Source organism: Harpia harpyja, chromosome 13, assembly GCF_026419915.1.
Source record: "Harpia harpyja isolate bHarHar1 chromosome 13, bHarHar1 primary haplotype, whole genome shotgun sequence".
In the NCBI taxonomy this organism is placed as follows: Eukaryota; Metazoa; Chordata; class Aves; order Accipitriformes; family Accipitridae; genus Harpia; species Harpia harpyja.
The window spans coordinates 44510122-44535649 of NC_068952.1; the positions used below are offsets into that span (position 1 = coordinate 44510122).

The 25528-nt window shown below is 41.8% G+C and overlaps 1 protein-coding gene across 10 annotated transcripts in view; it reads right to left on the reverse strand.

Annotated features, from left to right (window-relative positions):
• AAK1 (AP2 associated kinase 1) overlaps positions 1-25528 on the reverse strand; it is an 87123-nt gene that overhangs the window by 6760 nt on the left and 54835 nt on the right. For 3 of the 10 annotated variants that reach the window (XM_052806626.1, XM_052806624.1, XM_052806625.1), the window contains 5 exons: positions 15996-16097; positions 14232-14333; positions 13335-13445; positions 9707-9811; positions 843-8113 (listed from right to left, as the gene is read on the reverse strand). The exons of 3 other annotated variants lie outside the window; for them this stretch is intronic. In XM_052806626.1, coding sequence (XP_052662586.1) covers positions 8019-8113; positions 9707-9811; positions 13335-13445; positions 14232-14333; positions 15996-16097 — 515 coding nt within the window. In that variant the 3' untranslated portion in view covers positions 843-8018. Of the gene's footprint in view, positions 1-842; positions 8114-9706; positions 9812-13334; positions 13446-14231; positions 14334-15995; positions 16098-21228; positions 21285-25528 lie in introns of those variants that run through there. 4 more of the 10 variants (XM_052806627.1, XM_052806628.1, XM_052806629.1 and 1 more) reach the window with 3 other exon arrangements.

Consider the following 25528-nt stretch of genomic DNA (forward strand, 5'->3'; position numbering starts at 1 on the left):
ATCGGAGAGGTTTTCACTTCATAACACTGCTTCCTGGAGTGAAGCTCCAGTAGATGGACAAGTTTTGTCATTTCATTCTGCACTGTTGCTTACTGACTGCCCTACAAGCAGATATATAACTTGGCATAGTCTCTATTTCTGTGAGCCATCCCACAGACGTGTGGAATTACACTTGGGCATGTAAAACACACAGAGATGCCCTACAATCTGCTAAAATAACATACACATTTCAAAGAATGAAGGTCAGCCTATAGATTTTAATGAATCCTGGTAACTATAGCAGCATTATTTTAAACCACTGCAAGACAAATGATTTTAAACACTCCATACCATGACTTCAAATCAAGTATCTCACATAACGATCTGGCTTGCTTCTGTGTTAGTGTAACAAGACAGTGCAGGGAGAGGCTTGTTGTTCTGCTCTTACCCAGTTACAAGAGCCCAAGATCGGGTTGGCTTTGCCTTATGACTCACACAGACAGAACAGAAGATATCTTACCTTCAAAGAACTATTGGCAGGTTAGGAGTATGTCATTGGACTCATGTTAGCAAGAGGATAGGAAAAAGGCATATGAAAACTAAGCAGTATGAATCGCAGAAAGAATGAGGAGGATAAGAAGGTCATTTGGTATCCACTGACTGATGGACAAGGTACTAGCCAACCCACCCTCCTGTGACAAAATAACATCATCGCCCAGGTTAATAGTCTGCCCATGTTAATCATTCAAGTTTGCACACCCATTGCAGCCCGCAAGGCATCATTTCTTGATCAAGTCCGTAGACGTATGCAAGTTAACCCGTTCTCAGTCACTTCTCACCATTAAAGACACAGTAGTCATTCATTAGGCATCAAAATCGGTATTTATTGGGAAACTATTCACTTAGATACATTACACTGCTAAATAAATCAGTGTAGATATGTGAACATTGTATAAGTTACTCTACAAAAATACTATCTATCTTTCCTGAAGCCTATGTTGTCAGCAATGGTTTAACCTTAGATGCTAATCTCAGATGACAGGAACAGTATGTTTATGGTGGTGTTTTTCTTCCAGGAGGCTGGTTATATATTTACCAGGTATTATTGTGAGATTTTGAGAACACAGGCTGAAGCAGAGCAAGACCAGTTGCCACATCACGCAAATGCCTCTGAATTACCCAGTCCTCACTGAAATACAGCGTACAGGAAAACAAGGATGGAAAAAGGCATTTATCATAGTGAACATTATGCCAATGCAAACCAATGACCCACTTTTCACAAGAACAGCACAAACAAGTCATTTGATCAGAATTTTCTTTTTAAAGAGTTACTTGCATTAGTAGGTGTCTATGTTCATGTAAGTGATGACATTTAGGACAGAGGAAGAAAAAGGCTGACAGGATATAAGCCCATTTGCTTAGGACAGGAGCAGCAAGCGTCTCTGAACTTGGAAGCACTGTATGATAGGCAGAATGCTCTATTTTTGGAAAAATTACTTTTTCCGATGCTTTCTTGCTCTCTCTGCCCATCATAAGTGATAAGGGCACCGAATGCTTGGAAGCAGTTTTCTCCCTTGCTAAGGTCAGTACAGGAGTTGTGAATTACTCTGGGAGGAAAAAATGAAGCGATGCTTAGGTAGGAACTTGTTCCAGCCTTCAGTTAAGAGCTGGTTTCACTCAAAAGTGCTAGGCAATACAGCAAGAAGGGAAGGGCCCTGATAATTTGAAAACAAAAATGGGCACAGCAATAGTAAAACACAGTGGATTACCTGAGAAGTTTGGGGATTTACTGACAAGAGAGGAGCACCATCTATGCTCCCATGTTCTATTTTTCTGATGTTGAAGGAGGAAGACCTGGCTTCCAGACATCATCCCACAGTAACGGGTCTCAGACACCTTTTCTTTCCCACGTTCTTGGATTCCCTCAGCTTGTTTCCTTTGGCAGAAAACAAAGGGACAGTTCCAGAAGGAGCTATGGCAGCGTCACTACAACAAGGAAGACAACATCATACCAGCATTTTACTTTAGCTAACATCCAAGTCCATGTCTAACTAGATAGTGGCTTAGACATCTCCTCTCACAGTTGTTAAATCTCGTATGTTAAAAAAGGTCCGAGCTATGCTTAGACACCAAACTGTGCAATCAAACCAAAAAAACCCAAACCCCTTTGTGTAAAGGTCAGGTTAGAGCTAACGAGACAAGGTCAGTGCACTCCCATAAGCAGCCATAGCTACAGGCTTTGCAGACAAATATTTCAGAAGCACATGCTGCATAACTTTTAGGACGACTGAGAATTTAAGTTAGCCAGTGCCGACGGATGCTTCGTCAGGTCTGAGATCAGAGACCAGTGAGACTGAAGCATTCAAGGGATGGTTTCACATGAAAAGGCATGGCGGTTTTGTTCTGTGTTACAGTAAAGGAGAGAAAGGGTCACTCCATGAGCTGGTAACAGCATGAGGGTAAAGGACAAATCTCCCGAAACTCAAACAGTGCCTTTTTGTTTGAAGCCCTGCCCCTTCTCTGTGATGACTCGGCTCCCATTCACACTAAGGGCACACTGTGCAAGAGGCCTGAAAAGATACAGGCAGATGGTTGGCTTGAATCAACACACAAAGCACCCACAACCCCTCATGCAAAAAGAGATGCCTCTTTTGCAGAGGCAGCATTTCCTACCATCTGCCTATGCCAAGATGGACACTGTCAAGGGGCAGCTGCCTCTTTTGTCCCCTCCTCCTCCGGACTCCCGAGATCTGTGTGTTACTTCATGGGGAAGCATCCCTTACGTTTTCAATTAATGCTCAGGTTTTAATGCATGCACACTCCTAACAGCTGCAAGCTTTACAGCATAAAAATCTTTACAGAAGCTTAAGTTTATAGATGAGGTTTCTTCTTACCCTTGTACAACATTCATGTATAATTTTTTTTATTGCAGGGTCAAATATACATACTAAAGAAACAATTCCTGAACTACACTCAGGCTCCTTTTCTGCGGGAAGAACCTTAGTAATAAAAACGCTTATCACTTGGTACCCCAGGAATACACCCTGCATGTATTCAGATAGCAACCTGAAGAAAAGACCATTTACCCTAAGTTAGAGCACTGACACGTGGAGTTCCCCCCTCTTTTACAGAAAACGGTGCACCGAAGTGGCAAAGTACTGAAATAACTGACAGGAAAGCTATAAAAGATTCACTCTCCCTATTACAAGGGGCCGCAAGGAGGCAGAGCAGTCACCAAGATGATGATCTCATTTCTGGAGCCCCAAACAAGAAAGTTAGGGGAAACAGAGGCATTCCTAGAGTCTAAAGCTACACTTCCACCGAATAACTCTCCTGATTTCATCAAGCCAAAGACAGGAAGGTCTCAACATATGGTAACAGGTAGCTAAAAATCAGCACAATTACTAGTATGCAAGATTACTAGTTTAGCATTTGAAAAGGGTCAAAAGACTTCTCATTCCTTTGTTCTTGAAACGGTGGAGTTTTTCCTTGGATTCCGATTCCTAGAAGCAATATCGTTAAACGACAGCACAGAAGTACCCCCACACAGTGTTTTCAGTGAGGAGGTATCAAAGCAGAACACCACAGGTCAGCATCACCATTACTATGTCACTAGACAACAATTTGGACAGCAGAATCAAGCATTTCTGCCCAAAGTCACTGCACAGTGGCAGATATGGGAGCAGATCTAGGGTTCTTTGGTTCCAGAAGATAAGGAATTTAATGTTCTGGTTTTGGCACGCTTGTACAGTCATTTGCACCACGCAAAGTGAGACAGGGCAGGTGTTAAACACACCAACCCCACACACCACATTCCAGCAGTTTATGAACAAGACTGACCAACTGGAGACTAACAGCATCGTTTGGTTTTCCCCTCGTTTGCCCTGTGCATAAGCGAAGTGTTATGTATGCAAGTCATTTTTAAGATGCAGTCTGTGACTGTCTAAGAAAAACATAAGGCGAGTTTCTAGGGGCTAAACTCCCTCCTGTGGAGTGTAGGAGCACAAGTCTCACACATCAGTAATGTCCTTAAAACAACCCCAGCCAAGCAGCAACCCACCCTTCCTCCCAAGGAACAATGAGATCTGATGCCGTGCACGGAGTCTGCGCTCCTGTACGTAGGCATGGCTGTCCCCAGAGCACCGCTTCTTTCAGTTACAGAAATTACACAGGAACAAAAAACAAATACAAAGAAAATCTCCCCCCCCGCCCCTGCCACCCCACCTCTATGTTTCCTGCTAGAGTGATACAATTTTAATGTGCAGTGCCCACACACCTCAGGGGAAAAAAAAAAGAAAAATAAAAAAAGTCACATGAACTAGTCTCACCCAACTATTGGTAACTGAGTTGACTGATAAGCCTCATTCATCAGAGCACTCCCCCACGTCACATCCACGCTTCCCCCACATCCATGCCAGCTACTCCCCAACTCTGACCGATTCCCATGAGAGTTCCTGAACTAGAAAAATGCATTGGCTAAAAAGAAAATATCTTACTCCATACAGACATGCACGCACTTCAGATGCTAGCGCAGCACGCTATGTGCTTGATGATATTTTCCATAGTCAGAGGCCCACATGCTCCACATTTTATGTTTGCTTGGATAGCCCAAAACTTGCTGAACTCCGTTTTTGGTCTGAATCGCATCTGAACTTTCATTTTAATAACAAATGGGGTTTTTTTATCTATTTTTAAATAAGGTGGTTTTAGAAAGTCACTGGAGGCAATATCCTGCGAGCTTTCAGGCTGAACAATGCCACCATCATTCATTTACTTACAAAAAGCCCCCTCCAAAAATAATTTTGCTCTACACAGAGATTCACTCAAGCTGCCATTCACTTCTGGTAAGTGGGCTGTTAGAGGATGGAGAAGGTCTGCCACAAAGCCACCAGTGCTAAGATGCTTCCACCTATCTCTCAGACTTCTCCAGCAGGTTGCACAGTGCCTGCAGCCCTGGCCAAGTCCTTCATCCTTGGCCAAGTCCCAAGGAACCCTGTGAAGACTTGGGCAGCCAGAATTCAGGAAGCTGCAGCACCTTCTGGTTTGGGGACAGATGCTCCCAACGCAGTGGATACTGTCAGATATAATACAAATTTGCTGATTTCTGAATTGTGGATGCGACACTTGTGCTCATCCGGTTAAAAGATGAACTGGGGAGATTTCCAAAGGCAGGGGCAGCTCAAAGCCCAAGCCCCCTCCAGACTAAGTGCGAACCAACATCTAAGTTTCAACTATTCATTTGAACATCTTGCCATCCCAAAACCAGAATTTATTCTTGCATCCAAAGCACAACCTTGACTCAAAAGGAAATTGTTCTGTGTACTGTGGTTGCATTTGTAGTATCCTATCAGGAGGATCCACCAAAATAGTTACTGCCAAGAACACTACTACAAGCTCCAGCCTGTTAGGACAGAAAGGCTCCTCCGTCATCCCGACATGAATGACCAGCACACACCGGGCAGAGAGGAGAATCACTCTGCTGTGATTTTGCTGACTGTAGGTTTCTATTATAATACTTAACCACACCTGACCCTACGACCCTTAAAAGGGGACAGAAACATCTCCCATGGCTTGAAACAAGGCTCCAACCATAGCTATGAGAGAGAATCATTCTTACACCATTTTGGGAATGCTGGGTACCAAATGTCTCCCATGCAGACACTGGATGAAAGTTCAATTCGTTCCTTCACAGCGGCAGCTTTCACACAAACTCCTCGACTTTTGAGCAGCGCACCAACACTAACCTAACAGCTGTAGGACAGTCGCATTTTTTGGAGAGCTTAAAATTGATCCCCAATATCCACCCATTTCAACTCTCTCGCATTTTCCATTCATTCTGCAAATAAGTGGCAAGTATTTTCTGATGAAGGAGGTCTAGATAATAGACATGTCTAAAAATATATGCTTCCATTGTATTGTATTTCCCACCCAGATCCATGAATAGCTACTTGAAAAAGCAATAAAATAAACATTCACATCTGCTTATTTAATAGCATTATTAACAACCCAGTGCATTTATAATTTTTTCCAGAACCCTTGAACAAGTGCCATTAGATTTAAAATCTTAAACATTCTTTAAAAGTACTTTAATTCACAGAAATCTTTGTTTCTAATATACAGTAGATGGTTACTTTTTAAAATCCATTCTCTTTTCATATAATCTCAGTATCTGACTATACAATAACTTTCTATCTATAGCGTCTTCATGTTTTCCAGTCCAGCTTGCCTGTGCTTTAGGAATATAAAACAAAAAAATAATAAAGTTCTATCCACAATTTTACTAAGGTCATTTCCATAGTTCTCATGTAAAGCTTCTCTTGGAAAGTGCAGTATACACATGTAATGATACAACACACTTAAGCAATACTTTTATTATTAAGTGTAGGTTTTAAAAGAAGAGTAATGTAGAGCAGACACAATTGATGGTAGTTCTATTTACAGAATTTGTTAAACTAAGTGTTGGGGTGGGGGAATAGCGGAGAGACTGGAGATAGGAAAGGAGTAGTCACGAACTTTGATTTCCCTCCTTAGCGAGAGGTCAGTACATACATATTTCAGTCGTTCATACTTTCGCACATGGGAAACTGCACTTTTACTAATACAGCTACATACACATACACAAGGTTAGCAGTAAGCTATTAATTATTCCACTACAGAGGAAGAGTCCTTCTGTTCAGAAAGAGCTTTCAAATACAAGATAGAAATTCCGGACTTCATGACCATAAGCCAATGAAAACAAGCTTAGCGTATCCAGCTAGTTGACAAACTAAGCATGTGAAGGGAAAAAGAAAAGGTAAAACCCATCAAGTTGTAGCAGCACTTATTTCAAACCATCTGAACCAAGTGCATGCTTATTCCACAAAGACTTAAGAGTGGAATAAAGTCCACAGTCATCTTTGTCTACTGAAACAAATGGTTCCATACTTAACTGGTTTGCACTATAGGCAGTTACAAGAAAAAACAGGGAACCCAGAACAGATACCAGATGCTTGACTAAAACCAGGATTAAAAATAGACAAACAACCGTAGGACAATTTGTTTCATACACAATTTACAGTAGGTTGGGGGGATTTTCTTTTTTTCCAGTCAAACACAGAAAAGTAGTCACAGAAAATACATCTGCTGCTGCCACAATGCCCTTTTCATCCAAAAAAGGTCAACAAAATGCTAGTCACAGCCATACTTACATGTATTTGGTTCAAAACCTTGTTATATTTCACTTAGGGTCATTTCTGCAGCTTTAACAATCGGGTTTGTTTTTTTCTTTTTTTCTTTTTTCTTTTTTTTTCCCCCTCCCCCAAGGAAGCGTAGTGCATTCACAAGCAGGATTGTTAAACAGCAAACCATTAGCTGGGGGCAGTCCGGAAAACTCTCTTCATATGCACCCATCACCAGAGGTACTAGGCAAGACTACTTCAGAGGAATTGGGTGCTTTCTCCTCCTCTGAAGCATATACTGGCAATTTAGAAACATCAGCTCTCCTAACGTGTATTCTGCAGGAGAGGGACGTCCCTACTTATTTCACCTGTCCCCTTCCTCCTGCCCATTCATCAGAAAACAGGAACAAAACAAAAACCAAACCCAAAAACACAAACGCAAAGATTGAAACACAGTTGTTCACACACTACTCTAAGGAAAAAGGAGTCTGTTGTACGCAGGGATCATACATCAGCTACAATTATCTAATTAATTTACAGTTAGGCTTTCCATGGTGCTATGTGTACATCTCAGCAGGGTGGCTAAGGATGGTGCTCCCTTTAGACATAGGCTATTAAAGACAGGTGCAGAAGGAACCACAACAGGTTTTTACCAGCTTTAGAGAGGACTACCTGGAGAACTGAGACAGAATCTTTCCCAGGGCATGGGAAGACAGGGAGAAAGGAAGGTGACTGTCTCCTGTTGGCAGATTTGTTTTTCTTTTAATTAAAGAAAAAAAAAAAAAAAAAGCCCCAAAGAACCACAACTGAAGGTAACTCTTCTGGAAATGAAAACAGAGGATTAGGTACGTTACAGAAACTGCGTCTGCTACTGTGTCACTGCTACAGGTCTATGAGCTGATCCACCAGCAGTAAAGACCTGGCTATGTTGGGAAGACTGGACTCAGAGCTTCCACTGTTGTTTCTAGAATGCCCACCTGAAAGTGTGAGAGATAGGAATTCAGTATTGAACAGGACACACACACACGACAGTTTCAGATGTTCAAGATAAAGCAAGAAAGAAAAAAGTCAAAGCAAAACAGAAAAATTGCTCAAGTTCTTCTCATTATTTGCATCACGATAGCAACAACATTCCCCTGCTTGGTCTTCCACCCTTTCCCCACCCCCCAAACCTAGCTCGCTAGACTTGCGTGGAAAAACATCACGGCAGCCAACAAATCTCTACAAACCATTTCTTTCTCCCAAGTTTTACATCCAAGCTGCAGAATTCTGTCCTTACTAAAGGATCTACAAAGCAATTATAAGAACTCCCATAACCTATAGAAAGGACTGTTCAAAGTTTTAAATCTTGAAAATTAGTTGCTGTTTTAAGAGCATCTTTGAGTTACCAGCTGCCTCAAGGAGAGTTGAGCTATCATGTGGCTTTCTATAACTGGTACTTTGATACTGAAGGAAACATGCTCCCCTTTATTCAAGGTACCCTATCTTTGCCCAACTTTGGTAGAAATCTTCTCTGACTTTCAACAGGAGCAGGGTTTCTAATGTCTGAGAACTTTTTCTAATGGGTGCCAGTCTTTGAAAGCTAGCATTAGATGCAGAGCAGGTGTACAGCACATTCCTGCTGTAAACAAAAATGGGAGTTAGGGAAGTCAAAGTTCTACGATCAAACAAACAAACAAAAAATCAACAAAAACCCACACCAAAAAAAGGGAGCCCTGGAGTATGTCTTTAAACCTATGCTAGCATATCGAAAGCTGTAATCAAAACTTTTCCATGGTGTGACTGCAGAGAGAAGTCCTGTTTGACTGACCAGACTGCAAAATGCTGCCTACTTCTGTCCCTACAAGAACTACAAAATGCAGCATTATTATTTCTTTTAAGGAAAGAGTGCTGCTTCTTACACTTAACCCTACATAAGGCTGGAACTGTTTGCAAAGATCACGTTAATGTGATCTAGGTGACAGGAATGCTATAAAATGAGAAACTTTCCAGTCTCTGTCCTAAGGTCTCTGCTCAGAGCTCTTCAAGGGAGGTGGGTACCATCTACCAAACTTCTCACACTCAGTTCCCACAAGGTCCTTTGAAAGGCATCAGTCAGAAGTGAAAGCAACTCACTTCCAGCAGGAGTTTCAGAGTTATAAAGGATTACCGTCATCTTCCTTTCCTGCGCCTCATGCCAAGTTAACTTAAAAGTCAAAGGGCCTCCTTTCCTTGGCTTGAACAGTAATAAGAACACTGGAGAACATAGTTCTCCATTGCACTTTAGTCACAGAGGTATTTGTGTACCCTGCCTGGCAGACTGGTAGAAATTACTTCATGGGATCTAAAGATGCTTGCACGTCTATTATCTTTTTGGACATGCAATCTTGTCACAAACAGAGAATCTAGAGAAATTTCAAGGCCAATGTAAATCAGAGAAAGACTAAGCTCACTAAATACTACAATGACAGTATCTTACAGTTTACAATTTGATCTACTTCACATGTGCTGCAGCACCACTGCCCCAGAACTAATTTATGTTCATTGTTTCCTTTTTTTCCTTCCCTTTTCACCCCCACATCCTGGCTTACCTTGTGAGTTTTTGGATATCAACACTGGAATTGGGTCAAACTCATCTTCTGTCACTTTTTCAGAGCCCTCAGGAGCATCAAAGCCTGATATCAGGTTAGTATCTTCTGCAGCATAAAGGAGAAACAGAGGTAAAGAAGCAAAGATAGCAGAGAAGGCTGGTTAGAATTGCTACAAAGTGTTAGAACACCTTTATGTTTTCAGAGACAGGATTTAGAAGCAGGCGTTTCATTTAAAAGGTGAAATAAAGTTGGTAAGTCTTTGGTAAAGAAGGTAAGAAGTAAGAGAGCCAATTAAATACAAAAGTGGAGGCGAAAAAAACAAAATAAAAAGCAAGCCAAGTCATGAGAACCAAAATAAAATCCGGCCAATCTGAAGGCTTAACAATTGGCATAGTTCAAAGCTGGGGTAAAAGCCTGGGGCTTAAGCTCCCATGGGTTGAAGGTATTCTTTATCATCATCCAGTGGCTGTCAGATATTAGTACAGTTTGAGAGAGCAATCTGGCTTTCCAGCTACCAGCTCTCATGCACAGGGAGAAGAAAAGGGCTGGGGGAAAAAAAAAAAAAAACAAAAAAACAAAAAAACCCACACACACCACCCAGAAGAAATTCCAGTCATCTACGTGAAACAAAACCCCTAAGCTTTCACCTACAGTGATAAAACAAGTGCAATATGAAGTCAGATTTCCAAGGAGCTTAAATGCCTGAAGACATAACTAGACACGGAGAGAATTTTTTTAAAGGCCCCTAGAGCAGTTCTGGCACATAATTCCATTGATTTCAAACCACGTCAACTGCAGTTAGACACTTGGTGGGAGACACTTTCAACAGTCTCCACAGTAGATGAGACATTTATCTGCCTTATCAGGCAATTACATACCTTTAGGGACTTTCACACTCTCACCGTGCATCACTATTTGTTACTTTAGACACCTAAAATACCTTCCAAAATCTGGTCCTCAATTACTACATAAAATATTTCTGAAAGCCTAGCAAGGACATGTACGAGTCGATGGTTTCCAAGGAACGGGAACATTCCTGTTTGACTCCTATCAAGAATAAAAGCTCTTTATCTAAAGCTGACAAATACACTAACAGGTTTGGGGGTGAGATGATGCAAGAAACCACTTGTAGAAATACAATGTCCTCTGGAGGATCAGACTCAGGAAAAAACCCCCACAATTTTATTGGGGACTAGCGGTTAAAGTGTCAGAAACACAAAGACATTTCATCTTAACGGAAAGTCTCATCTTGTCATCCCTCTGTCTCTGGAGGTATGTTATTTGTGGCTCTTCTCAAGATACCTGGGAGCCTTTGCAAGCATCCTATTTCTGTTTCGTTTTATTTATACATACAATTGCTCATAGCTCTGGAGTTTGCTGCACAAGAAGCTACTGAAGGAGCACTGCTCAATTGTGGACTATCTTTCCTAAGGAGAGGGAAAGGCTGGCAAGTGTCCCTATGCGGGCAAAACTCCTTCAGAAGCGTTTGAGCTCACCTCAGTGACTGTACACCACCATAAGTAGAAAAATTCTTGCCTCTCACATACAGGCAGCTTAGTACTGTATTCAGCAAATGCAAATTAAGGAATCCTGAAGGCTGAACAAAATTCAGAGGCCAGAAAACAACCTAGTAAAGGACAAAGGAAAGGATGCTATGGCACGGTTGGAGCATCAATCCACGCCCAGACCGTGGCTGCTTTTTCAAGTCCTCCTGGTCCCACTGATAACTTGCAGCATTGCAGTTCCACAGGCTGATTACACCCATGGACAGCAGCATCTGCCCCATAGGTGATTTACATCACCAAAGCCAGGATTTGATAAACAAAGCAAACAAACAAACAAAAAAAAGATTGAGACAGATGTACGGTTAACAACCGCACCCAGAGCTATATAAAAGCAGTGTTTGAAAACAAGCCATAAATGAGTTTTGGAAGATTTTAATATTTTGCCCCCCACCCTGCTAATAGAAGTCTCACTTTCCTTGTCAAATGTGAGCCTTTCTCATCCCAGAGGGAACAGCAGGGCAGCCTGGGAGAAGTCACGCAGGAGTCTGTTAATTCATTTTCTCATTAAGTCACACCGACAATGTTTTGGCTTTGGTATATTCCAGACATGGAGTAATAACTGCTCGACATACATTTCGAGCCATTTACTCAAAACAAAGTGGCATGGAAGTGTATTATAGCAATGAGCAATTAGAACAACTGCTTGTTTAAACCCAAAAGCTCTATGAAAAACACAAACTCATTTTGAAGTGCCATCAAGTGTAAAAATTGATTACAGACTGTTTTTACAGCGATTCCTCTGAGGACAGATCATTTTCTGTTGCTATAGGGATACTTACCAAATGAGCTAAGCAAAGCCTGTCGTCAAGGGGCACTCAGTAGCTAGCACTCAATGTACTCCGTGCCTCTCTTTTCAAGGCAATAAATAGCACAGAAGTCCTGGTCTTCCCTCTCTCCCAGGTGGATGCGTACTACCCAGTATTCACTACAAGCTTGGCTTATGTGAGAGTCATCTGCTAACATCTGGCATTGTTCCCAAGGGACACATGCACTGCTCACAACTGCTTTAGCCCATAATAGGGATGTGCCAGGACAGAGCAGGAAAAGTTCACCACACAAGTCACGCTTCAGCTGATAGCTCTTCAAACTATTCCAGTGCCACTGCTCCAGCCACACTGCATGAAGAGGGCCTAGATTTCAGCTGGATACTCTGCAGCTTGGAAAAATAAAGGCCATCTGAGTTAGGACCCAGTTTCCCAGGGTCCTCTACTCTTGCTTGTTAGTGGAAAGAGAACAGAACTCTGATCACTGCACAGCATTTCCCCAGTTCCACTCAAGCTCAAATACTGATGTACTGCAAGGGCTGATCTGCAGCTCTTGGAAATCACCACACATGGTCTGCTTCTCTTCTTCGGCTCTGTTTTTTTTGTTACTATGAAACTGTTCCATTTTTCAGTTGGATATTGCACTTAGACTTTCATTCATGTTTGCTGTGACACTGCAGTTTGACTCAAGAACCTTCTCCTGATAACCTCTGAAAAGGAAAACATTCTCTAGATCTGAAAGAGCTCAGTCACGTGCCTCGGACGCTAACTCTGACAAACCAAAAAAAAACTTCCTTTCGTTTCAAAAACCTGTGACACCAGTATAGACGATTATCAGGCTCCCTTCCAGAATTATTAATGCAGCATAAAAGCAGGTCTTAAACCCCATGTGCGAAAAGCAAAACCAGACTGCCTTCACTTACAAATCTGAAGAAGGGTTGCATACAAAAGCCTACCCTTTAAGCCTACTGTACCTCTTCTGCTGTATCCCTGTTTCATGAAAGATGCCACCTGTCTTGACAAACCTTGTCTTTACAGTCAAGCTGAATACTTTTATCTATTATTTTTCCCTTAGTACTTCAATGTACATTCCAAGTTTCAACAGCTTGGGAAGAAAACAAAACAATGGCTTGGGGAAAAAAAACAAACAAACCAACCAAAACAAAACCAAAAAACCACACACCACTAGAACACGGATCAGAGCATCTGCTTGTGTAAACCGGTATCAGCTTCACTTCACAACAGCTAAAGACCACGTCCCAGGACTGATTAGGTGTTAGAGACAAAGGGACAGTTTACCTTTGTGAGGTTGAGCTGCGAAAGCTACGGGAGCAAACTCATCCAAGAGGTCAGCAGCAGGGTTAGAAAGCAGAGAACAGTCAAGCAGAGAGTCTTCCCCAGTGAGAGAGTCTGAATCCAGGTTAGCATCCAAAGGCCGCAAGGTAGCATTAAACAGGACACAAACACTGTTAAGCTCATATTCTCACATTCCTGTTCCCATCCACTTAGTGTACAAACAGAGCTTTGATGCAAAACCAGCACAAAAGCTACCATTTTTTGTGATGAAAAACATTTCTTACTGCTCTGCAGTGAGGGCAAAGGGATTCCCAACACCTTTAGCAACATATAACACATTCTCTGGGGTTAACCGCCCTCTAAAGCTGAGTATAGAACAATGAAATCCCACACAAGTGACAGGTTAAAGTAGGGGCAGTGAAGGGGAGCATGGGAGGGAAGAGAGTTGCAGGGACTCTCTGGCAAAACAAAGTGCGCTGCATATTTCACAAGAGACCTCTGAAAAGAGGTCGAGTCCATCTGCTGCAAAAGTGGCCAGATAAGGCCTTCACAGTAAGAAAGGGACACAAATTGCTTACTACCACACCCCAATGGAACAGATAAAAAAAAAATCAGTGACTGCTCCAGTTTTTGAAAGCACTTAATCGGAGCAATACTCTGGCACCTATAGATCTGTAACAGTGGGAAAGAATACTGTACCATTCTTCACAAGGAGACAAGTAACATTGACCTTCAAGGAGCCATGCAGAATCCACTTACAAGACACACAAACAAGCCCAGTTTACACTGGTGGGAAAAGCAGCAGAGATGCTTATATTTAAGCAGACAGTGCTTTCTGATTTACACAGCCCACACCAGTACGATGCATCCCTACCCCCAACACCCTCCTGCCTCACCAACCTGTTCTGTTGGAGGCAACTGACTCCGTCTGTGACACAAGGCGTTGGGGCAATGGAGCCTCGAGGCCTGGTATGAGACTCTCAACAGCTACGTCAGGTTTTCCTTTCCAAATGTGCAAAATACCAGAGCAGAGAAGAAGCCAGAGGTTAGTTTGCAAGACACAGCATAAGTAAGAACTAAGGCGGCAGTTGTCTGAATCCTTTAGTGACCCTTTAATACGTGTCAGCTATACTGGCAGCAACAAGAGGCTGAAGTTAGACTGATGTTAATTTAATCATGAGGAAAGACTGTAACACATTAGTGTTTGTTGGGTTTTTCTGTGTTTCATTTATTTATTTTAATTTGTGCAAGCCCAATGTGAAACATCCAGAGAGTGGAATGGGAGGTTAATAATGCCTGCCCTGCAGCTAAGCAGAAGGCCAGAGGCTGGACAAATAACTATAAGCTTTTGCAAGATCCTATTCCAGCAAAAGGAAAACACTGACCTTGAAGGAGTCCCCTTGCATTAGAAGTAGCAGATCATTAAAATACCTACTGTGGAGCCCTTAGCGTATTCCCAGTTAGGCTTGTAAAAAGCCAAGTTGTAGGATCTTTTTTTCATTTTGAGTGCCCAGTGGAGCAAAGATTGCAGACCCTACAGACAGGTGATAAAGTTTTAGAACTCAACATCTTACTGAAAAGACCAGTTCCCAGTATCATCTAATGTTGATGTCCATGAAGTGGATACAAAAGGAGATGTTTACGAAGGCTGGATAGAAAGATTTGTTTTTATAAAAACCATAAATGGAAGGGGGAGAGACATGGAAGGTAACTGTCATAGTCATACCAGCCAGGTATAATGCTTATCTGTGTCTCTTTCTCAAGGGCCAACATCAAGGTGATAACCAAGAAGTTAAATTAAAGAACAAGGATGCACTCAAATGCTAGGACCAGAAATGGTCTAGTCAGTCAACTTAAGAGAGATTAATGAATACTTTTGTTTGCATAGCAGTGTGTGTGATTTGCAGGATCATTATCTAAGAGTACTCAGACAACTGCCAGAAATTGTGAAAGGCAGAAAAAGTCTTACTATTTAAGGTGACTCATTTCCTACCTTTCTATTCAAAGCTACAAGGTTGCAACCAGCTAGCCAGGGGACCCTGGCTGGTACCCAAAACCACAAAAGCAGCTGACTGCAACTAACAGCAGCCTGCAGTTATTAGTCTTTAGTACATTTGGCAAGTAGATCAAAATACGATTCTGCAACACTCCGAAATCTTTATACTGCCTGGAGCCTGTTGCATCTGGGCTCATGGCAGCCTAGCACATTTATTCTCAGCGTACGCCCCAGGTCTAAGGCAATGCTGTCCCCATCCTGCTGAGGGTCGATGGAGACACAGACAGGCTCAGTGCCTGGGCCATGGTTACACACGAAGTCCTTAGCAGAAATGGAGGGATCTTTTGCATCTTTTCCTTCAGTCAACAATTAACTTTCTTCTACCAAGACCAGAAGAACACATAAGGTACAACCATGCCATGTTATTGAGCCAAATCAGTAAGCCTAGATTTTAAATGCAAATACCAAGTCTTCGCTGTCCAGAGGCTAGTCTCATGGAGAAAAGGCAGATCTGTCTCAGCATAATCTATAACTTCCTATCACATTGCGTTTCACCAACATCAGCGGCTGTTTTGAGAGCCCGGTGGGGGTAAACACGCAGAGTTATCATGCAGGACCAGACATGCCATGTAAGACAAAGGGGAAGAGGCGCCCTGAGTTATTTTTACCATTCACAGCGTCTGATGTGCTACCGAAGGGGTCAGCGAGAGGCAGGATATCGGGGAGCAGAAGCGCAGTCTCAGGAGATTTGAGTCCCTCAATGAGTTTTTCTGGGTTAAGTGGGAAAAGGAGGAAGGCAGGCAACAGAGAAAAAAGCAAAAAAAAAAAAAAAACAAAACAAAAAAACAAACAAAAAAAAACACAAGAAAAGACAACATTAATCAGGTGCTCAATTCAGTGGCTCATAGTCCAGTGTGTCAGCCTCAGAAGAGCATCTGCACAATTTTGCGTGCAAATAACACTATCACTTAGATATATGAGAGGGCAGCTGTTCACCAGCTGGCCATGGTCACCGAAGACAACTGAGAACATCCTCACCCACTGTGCGCTGCTCTCCCTAAGGAGCCGCTGTAAAATAGCATGGAGTTCTTTCACTCCTAGCCAAAGCACAAAAGCTTAACATGACCCACTGAAAATCAAATTAAAAAACCCCAAACAAACAAAAAAAACCTGCAAATTTTTCCCCTCTCACCTTCCTACGCTGGGGAAGTCTTTGTCTTTGTATAATGAGAAGAAATGGAAGAGATGATCGGAAGTCCAAGATGCTAGAGCTAAGTATACAACGCCTATTAATTTGCTCAAGAATGGAATACTTACAGCCCTTAAGACCTTGAGCAAAACCAGGAAACATTGAGACACTACAATGCCAAACATCAGAACTTGTCCTTCGGTTAAACAGCTGCCTAGTTAACAATTATTTCAAACATCAGGTTTCAAATCAGACACGTCATTCTCAGCAGTACAACTCCTGTGGTTCCCATCATCCTTCACACAAAGAAATCCAGATAGCCTGGGCAAAAAGTTAGTCTCAATTATTAATCTGGTGGATGAGTGATTTTGCAATCATACTAACCAGGTTTATCAATAATGAGCTTAATTATTTACCTTTCACAGAACAAGATGAAGAACATTTTCAGGATTTGCTAGAAGTAATCACCTTCGGTAGAACAGCACTGATAAAATTTGCTCCACACAGACAAATCTGGCCATTTCAATTTGTTGAAATGACTGCATTTATAATCTAACATTAGAATGAGCTGTGGCCCTGCCACAGCTATACCTTTACAAAATTTTTACATCTATATTTTATGTTTTGAGTTCAAAGGCTGGTGTTATTATTTATTATCCAAAGAAAACGTGCTCACAACTGCACAAAAGCACAGGCTCTGGAATACTGCTGTATAAAAGACTTACCGTGCTGAGAAAGCCAAAGAAAAGCTTTAGTTGCACTGCTACATATACGGTAATAATATAAATCTTTTTTATTGCCCTATATAAATAATAAAATAGCCTAGCAGCTTTGGAACTATTTATTCAAAGCAGGACAAATTGTACTCCCCACAAAAAACTTCAGAAGTCAACACACTAAAGCAACCAGGAGGGCAAGGAAACCTAAAAAGCAACCCAAGAAGCAGCTGTTACACCATTAAAGGCCCGAAGAAGGTCAACCGAAAGGAAAATCCTGACGGGAACAGCAGCTTTGAATGTACTTGAAACCTTCCCACCTCTATGAGGAATACTCAATTTTAAAGGCTGGATTTGCCAAAGAAAATGCACCCCAGCTGCAGAAGTATCATCCTTGGCTTCTCAGCTGCACAAAGAGGGGCTTTTACCTCGCACGAACGGAGAGGCTGGGAGCAGGGGCTTGGCAACAGAAAGAGGTGCTGATGCTATCAAAAGGGGGCTAAGAAGCATGGAACTGATTACAGCATGTTGGGAAAACATAACACAACACAGGAGAGAGACATGGGGACAAGACGACAGGGAACATGCTCAGTTCCTTTTGCCGGAAAGGAAGTGGTAAAATAACAGGTATCCACCCAGGGTACAGCTGACTTAAACAGCATTTTAAATCAATTAATCCATATAGCAAGGCACAGGACATAACTGTGGGAGAAATTATGGATTGTCTCAGAGTTGGGCACTTTCAAATTGGTTTTGGCTCCTACTCTGAGATGAAGTTTTTAACCTATGAAGTGACATGTATGTACATTGTGAATGTATTCACATTTTAGTGATTCGGGCCTAAAATACTCCTTTTAAGGCAGACTCAGAAGGCCTGTCTGCCAATGCCCAGCTCTTCCCAAGGTGCTTGCATCAACCTGTATCTTCAAACCCATATATACAGTATATATCATTCCTTTTATGATCCCAAGTGTCTTGCTCCCTGAAGTCTCCCTCCTTCAGCCTTACTTTTCCAAAGTTTCCTCCTTTTTCGTTACTGCAGACTTTCCATTTAACACAGCAGAACTGCCTCTGGGTCAGGTACTAGAAAGATGCCTATTGAGCTCACTCACACTTTTTAAACATGCAGAAATTATGAGAATAAACATGGTGTTCTTCTCTCTACATGTTAGTTTTCCCTCCCACCCCCTGGGCCCAACTGGTTTTATGCAAAGCTTTACACTGTCAGTGGTTCTTTGTCTTATTTTGTTACCTGTCTCACGAGATCTCCCTTCTTGTTTCCTTCATTGTGGGTGCTAATATGCCAACGCTGTTATAGATAGCCACTGCACCTCTTAGGGCGTGATTAAAAGGAACTTTATACCTTTTGAGTGATGCTGAGGAGGTCCACAAAAACAAGAAGGTATCAGGATGCATGGGAAAGGAGATAACAAAGGTAACAAAAATCAGATGCCTCATTCAATTTTGAGGCCTAGCAGTTCATTTCCCTGGTTTCTGTTTTGTGTTACATCTTGTACTAACCCGTAGGAATAAGAGATAAAGGAACAGCAGTCGCTTTAAGTGGTGGGAAATTCATGTTCAACTAGGAGCAAAGGAACAGTTAGTGAAGGCCCAGCGCGATCCATGGTTCTGCATTAGTCAGCAGGAATACCTTCTCTACAAGAGTTAGGTTTGTTCTTTTTAGCGTGACACGCTACAAAAACACATGTGCTAAAGGAAGTTTTTCTGAATCCACATCAGACACTCAAGTCCAAGAACACTACGTGCCTTCGCTGTGGCAAATAAACTCAGCTCTTAAGCCTCTGCTTCACTATAGCTCCAGTGATCAAAGCAGTAACTCAAAGAGGGTATCTTCTACACACTAGACTGTTTCCCTGTGCATGAACATTAGGCAGCTGCAGTTTAACAATATGCAGACCTAGAAAGAAAAAATAGGCTCTTCTCATGATACCAAAACACATTTTGGGTCCTGCTACCAAGGGAATTCTCTAGCAGAAGTTTAATTTTGATTTCCAAGAGAAAAGCTGTTTCACCTGCAAGTGAAGCCATGGTTGAGATAGTGAGAAGCCAGCAATACTAAATAATTTGAATGAGTAAGAAACACAGCAGTGCAAGAAAAGGAAAAGCTGGGATAACTAGCCCCATTTTTGGGAATCTGTACAAACGCAACAGTTCCAAGTCACACATACACAAAGTGATCATCAATTACAGAACGGGCTCCACCAATAAAGCAAACAGCATGCAGCTTGTATCTGCCATTTGCAGAAAGAGATGAAGGCTACAGCCTCAGGTATGGACTTCTCTAGAACACCGTCTCACATCTGCCATCCCCTTAGCAAAGATCTTCTACTGGAGGAAAACCAGAGAGATGTTTTGCCAGTACAGTACCAGTTTCTTGTGACTCTCTGGGCATGTGGGCACACAATTACAAGCTGCGTTTTAGAAGTGGTCATGATGGCAAAGAAGATCAGTTATGCAGCAAACAGCAATGGAACAAGAAATAAACAAATAAAAACTTCTGCTATGCTGCAGTTTCAGGCCCCATTGCAATTAATTTTGTGCTTCTATAGAGCTCAGACTGGAGCATGACAGGACAAAACACATCCTGTATCAATCAACATGCAGTTAAATTCAGTATTTTATAGTATCATGCCTCAAATCCAATAGACATATCCAGATTATTCATATGTAGAGATATGAACAAGCATGAGGATAAACAAGGTTAAGAAAACATAACCCAATACAATAATATTTTACATCATAGAGCTCCTACAGGGCTGTCGAGAAGGGCTTTTATCAAACTCCAGCTGGGAAACGCATGCTTTAATTGATAACTGTGCTCCCACATGAGGAGGCATCCTCTTCCCAAGACAGCCTACAGAAAATCTGCCAGATGCTTTCCAGGTCACAGGGAAAGTAAGGTTGATTCAGGTTCAGGATTGATCTGACCATTGGTATTTCATCTTCTGTCGGGTTTTCTACTTAGCCCATTTTCAGTCCTGACAGGATGGCAGCAAGTTTGCTATGGCTCTGCATCAGCTAGTAGAGACACTGGTGGAGTAGGCAAGATTCATTAGCAAGTCTTAAGAAGGTGACTAAGCTTAAAAGCACGCAGGGGGGATTAAAAAGTGCCCTATCAACCCCTTCCAGAGCTAAAGCCCAGCCACATACTGCAGCCTTTAGACAAATGTTTCACATTCTTCCCAAGTTCCCAGTTCCTTACAGTAAGAAATTACTGATGGTTTCCCATCATAGTCAGAGTAAGAAAAACACACTGCAGAAAAAGCAAAGCAAGAGCCTACAGCTAACAGCTCTCAGAGGCATCCCCAAATGGTAGATGTTGGTAGCTTCAGAGACCGGAAAACCAAATCACTTCCTCTGGGAATGAAAGCAAGAGCCTTTCCTCTGATTTGCACCAACCTAAGAAGGAAGTAATGCCATATAGCATTAGCAGAATTAATTATCCATTTCTATCACAGGACAAGAAGGCAAGTTCAAACCCCACGCATAGGTTGAGCAGCACAGCTTTGGACAATCCAGTGAGAAAATTTTGACCTTTTTCTTCAGATCCCTTCTAACACATGCACACATCTGATTTTTGAGATTTACAATTAGTCAATTTGCACAGATTTTGCATCTGCAACACCACCACTACCAAAGACTGTAAGTTGGCATGCTGCATTTATACTTGGCGATATACCTGTTAAGCGACAAAGTATATGCAGAAAGCATTTTGAGAAGGACTAGAGTTATGAAAAAAATATAAATCAAGAGACAAGGGAAGCAAATGGGTTTTTAGTTAGAGCAGGCTATTAGAAAAAAATAAAGATTCCTGAGAAACTTGCAAGTTAAAAAGGGAACGGAGGGCAAAAATCCATCATAAGTTGGTAACACACTGAACGATCAAGATGCAACATCTCAAAGCCAAAGAAGTCCACCAGCCAGGCACTGCATACAGTAAGAACGTTACTCACTCATGTACTGTGGAGGAATAGCAAAAAGAAAGACAATTCAATAGAGCACACAGCAGAGTTCTTTTCTTCGGATGTCAACTGAGAAAGAAAGACAAGGTTGTAAAAATCCTGCCAAGTCAACTGTGCTGCGAGTGGGAGGGCAAATTACCGAGGTAGGTATAGATTAGTCACTCCAGGATTTCTGCCTATTGATTAATCAAGTATTAAAGATTAAAGGAAGCCCTGCACATTATTCAGCAACAGAGGACTTTGACTAATCAAGGGAAGGCATTGGACTTTAATTTTCCTAATGGAGTTTCTGTGAAATTGAATTGTTTCTTATATAGCACAAATAGAAAGAGAAGGAAAAAAAAACAGCGATTGGCATGCTTTAAATACACACGCACGTGACTTGGTAAAAACCACAGAGAATAGTAGGACAACATTTAACAGTGGCTCCTTAAGAGATCAAAATCAAACAACTTTAGTTTAACTTTCAAGATCTCAAATATTTGTAAAATAATATGCCTTTGGATGAAACTCAAAACCCAGACAGAAACAACACTAGATAATATTTACACTCATTTAGTTGGGAATCGAGTGGTCTGTCGGCTTTGCTGCTCCTAATCATCAAGACACTATATTATACTCTCAGTTAATAATATGGCAATTAATTCATCAAGTTACTAGATGAGTAGTTCCCCTTCTGCATTTTTCCAACTCAAGATGTAAACTCAAATCGTTAGTACACATCAATATGTGTTTGTGCATGTCTGCAACTACTTTATCTCAATGGGTCACCTTGGAACAAATATAAGTTCTCATTAGAAATATAGTTTTTCTTTTACAGTTGTTATAAACACCCTGACACAGGTGAGCATACAGTTATCTTCTCAGAATTGATGGGCCTGGGGTAGAGAGAGTTATGCTGATGAAAAACATGTCACCAAGTATTTTGTGCCAAAAAAAAAAAAAAAAAAAAAAAAAGCCCTCCTACATTAGTAATAGTGGCCCTGTTAAAGCAGTTCAACTTGTGTGTTTTGACAAGAATGTCAATGGTTTGAGTCCTAGCTCATGTTTCCAGGTGCTAGAAACTGCCAGCTTCAGCAATCTGATCTCAGCACTTCATGATTCTTTCCCATATCCAGTTCTTCAAACGTTGCAATAGGCTGAAACTCACCTCCAGCTCACAATGCTGCTTTAGCACCCTGCAGAGAAAGCTTGGAAACCCAGTTCCTGAAGGCCACACATTAGAACACAATCAGAAAAATCCAGTTTTGTTTAAAACTCCTATTTTTGAAGCCAATTATGTTTTGAGCAGGAATGGTTATCAGGGCCACACGTTTTTGATAGCTAGCTCTAGAAACAGGCCAAGGGTATGGAAGCATTTTGTTTTGAAATTGCACTGCAAGATACCTACTTCCTTAGCCCTGATAAGCATCCTCTCAGGCTAATGTAAAACCGCACAAGTCCATGAGTATTTGAAGGAAATAAAAAGGCAAAAATCATCTGTAAAGTGCTATTTAAAAGCTTTGGAGAACTCCAACATGACAATGACTCTTTAATAAGCAATGCTGTTTGCCTTTTCATCAAAAGTGAGAATCCAGTGTGTGCCCAGATGGCACAGGCGTGCTTTCTTGGCCTGTGTTTCCTTCCCCAGCTATGTCTGCATGTTTACTTAGCTGTGCCGGACATGGAATTTCTCTTATCTCACTTTCTGTTATGGGCAAGACAATGTCGCACAGGCCGCTTGATGTTGCTGTTCTTCAAACAACTAACTACACTAAAGACACATTTGTGTCAGCTGCAGCCAAGATGCTGAATTATTGCAGGGAGTAAATGGTTGTGTAAATTCGCAAAGAACGATCCATTCTCTTTTGAAAAGGGGTAACAAAGACTGACTCATTATGCAAAGACAGTATTGTACTCGGTACTGATGCGCAGAGGCCACCAGTACCACCACCATGCACACACACAGACTTGGCTCGCACACGAATCAGTGCGGTGCAATCTGCAGCACGGGGGAGTTTGTCCTCCATCCAGTAACAGGGAGGAGCAGAGCTTCTTTTTCTCAGCTCTCACACCTCAGTGCTGCTGCTCAACAACAGCTCTTTGCTTGCTCTGCTGCCAACCCACCACCTCATCTCTCTCCTCTTCTGCAGAGAGAAGAGAATAAGCCAGGACTGCTGATAGCACAGGCCACCTGGGAGAACAACATTTATCTGGAACTATAGCAAGGAGGAGACACCACCCCCCACCCTCCCCCCAACAAACCAACCAACCCTGAAACAATTGGAAAAGAGTATTTTTGGCAGTATCTCAGAGGGCATTGCACTGGATCCACCCTTCACTTACTCAAAAACTTGTTTATCTGAGCAGATGTTTCTAGAGTAAAGAGGATACATCTAAAACCTTTCCTGACACTAATGGATGTCTGAAGAGTGCAGGTAACTACATCAAGACAGCGCTTAAGCATTTTAGTTTCAGTGGTTAATAAGGGACATGGGCTAAAGCAGTAGTATTCACATGCTCTGGGTGAAACCTCTCATTAAATACTTCTGCAAAGCAGGTTTTCAGGATTGAGCCCAAAGTTCATTCATGCCAATAGAAATTAAGTCAAAAGAAACAAATCCTACTGTACATAACAGGCGTAAAAACTTTAGACTTGGGACTATTCACGGAGCGAAGCCTCAATGACAAAGGAAAAGATCTGCCTTGAAGCTTTGTAACTCCACTTAATTTCAGGTCTCCAGAATACCTTGTGCAAAATTTAGCCTCCCATGCTCACATGAGCTAAATTCATACTGATAGACATTAAGTAGCCACATGTAGCAGAAAAATTACCATTCTGATCAAATACTCCATTATGATTAACCAGCAGTGAAGCCTGCAATAAGCTTATTAAGAACTTGGCTCACTTTCCTACACATGCACAAGGAAAAATGTTTTCAGCATGAATATTTAATTCTCCCTTATTTTAACAGATGTTTTGCCATATTTTTACATCCCTCTTGCCAGCATCTCTTACTAGTTACAATTCCATTAAGAATTGCAGCCATTACACATTGAAGGAGGAATATACCGAAAACCATCCTACTTCCACTTGATTGCTGTCCAGAGCTGGTATTTCTGCCTTCTATAGGGTGCTACATTACCTGTTCTCTGGATGCACTTACTGCAAAGCTTGTTACCCACAACAAATGAAAAACAACCTCCTCTAGGATATTACGCATTTCCAGCGCCATGATCCACATAAACAGGATAGTCTGCTAGAACCTGCTGTCCAAGGTTTGTCCTTGCTGTACACATTTAACTGACTACACAGAACCAAAAGTGTGATCTTTCTAAACGTACAAGCAAGCAGTCATACTTAAAGCCACATCTGTTGGCTGTGGCTCCACAGCAGTACGCTCCTCCATTTGAACATATTTAGGCTGTCTGAGGATGCACCCTATGGCTATTTGTCATGTGTTAAGCATCATTTACTTGTTTCTCAGGAATCTGTGATAGAAGGGCTCATCTGTCCTTCCAAGCATACAGAGGAAAGGTGGGAAAGCCCAAGGAGGTCTCTGGCCAACATTCAAGTGATGCCACCTGCACCCTCAGGTGCCAGCAAAGGGAGCAAGTTTGTGGCTTAAGCAAAAAAAGAAGCTGAGCTCTCAGCCAGACCCTCAGCTGTCGCGAGTTTAGAGCACAGAAAGCCAACAAAACTGGCTCTGTATGACAAATAGGGAAAATACCAAATCAAAGCCTCACTTATGCCTGTACTGAAAGCCTTCCTGAACAACACTGCTCTTGTAACCAGGGGGTAAAGACTCACGCTTTTACTTCTGAAAGGGCTATGCATGCTCCCAGTCTATAAAGAGACAGACGTAAAATGTTTTCAAAGCAATGAGATTCACTATCAAGGTCTTCTCAGAAATAAAAATGTTCCAAACAGAAAGCAAATATTTAGCAAGCATTCAAAAATTCAGCTGCTTCTGCACAAAACTAAGACAGCTTGGAGATGTGCAACTGGAGATGCTGATATACTAAGAGACTAAAGTCAATCCCAGCTCTACTGACCCGAGGGGCACACCTAAAAGAATGCCTTTCACATGCAAGTCAGCACATCCCTCTCATCCAAGACCTCTCTGCTAGCTCTGGGGATGTTTCTGCACAGGTAACGCAGACACAGAAGAACAAAGACGACTCTGTTCTGCATGATAAGACACATAGATTGAAAACCTAAGCCCAAATCCAGGATTTTTATCTTTTCTGTTGAATTTACAAGCACAGATAAGGCCTCTCAGTTTTCAAAGCTAAGGATAAGTCTGTAGCTCTGGTCCTGTCCTTGAAAACAT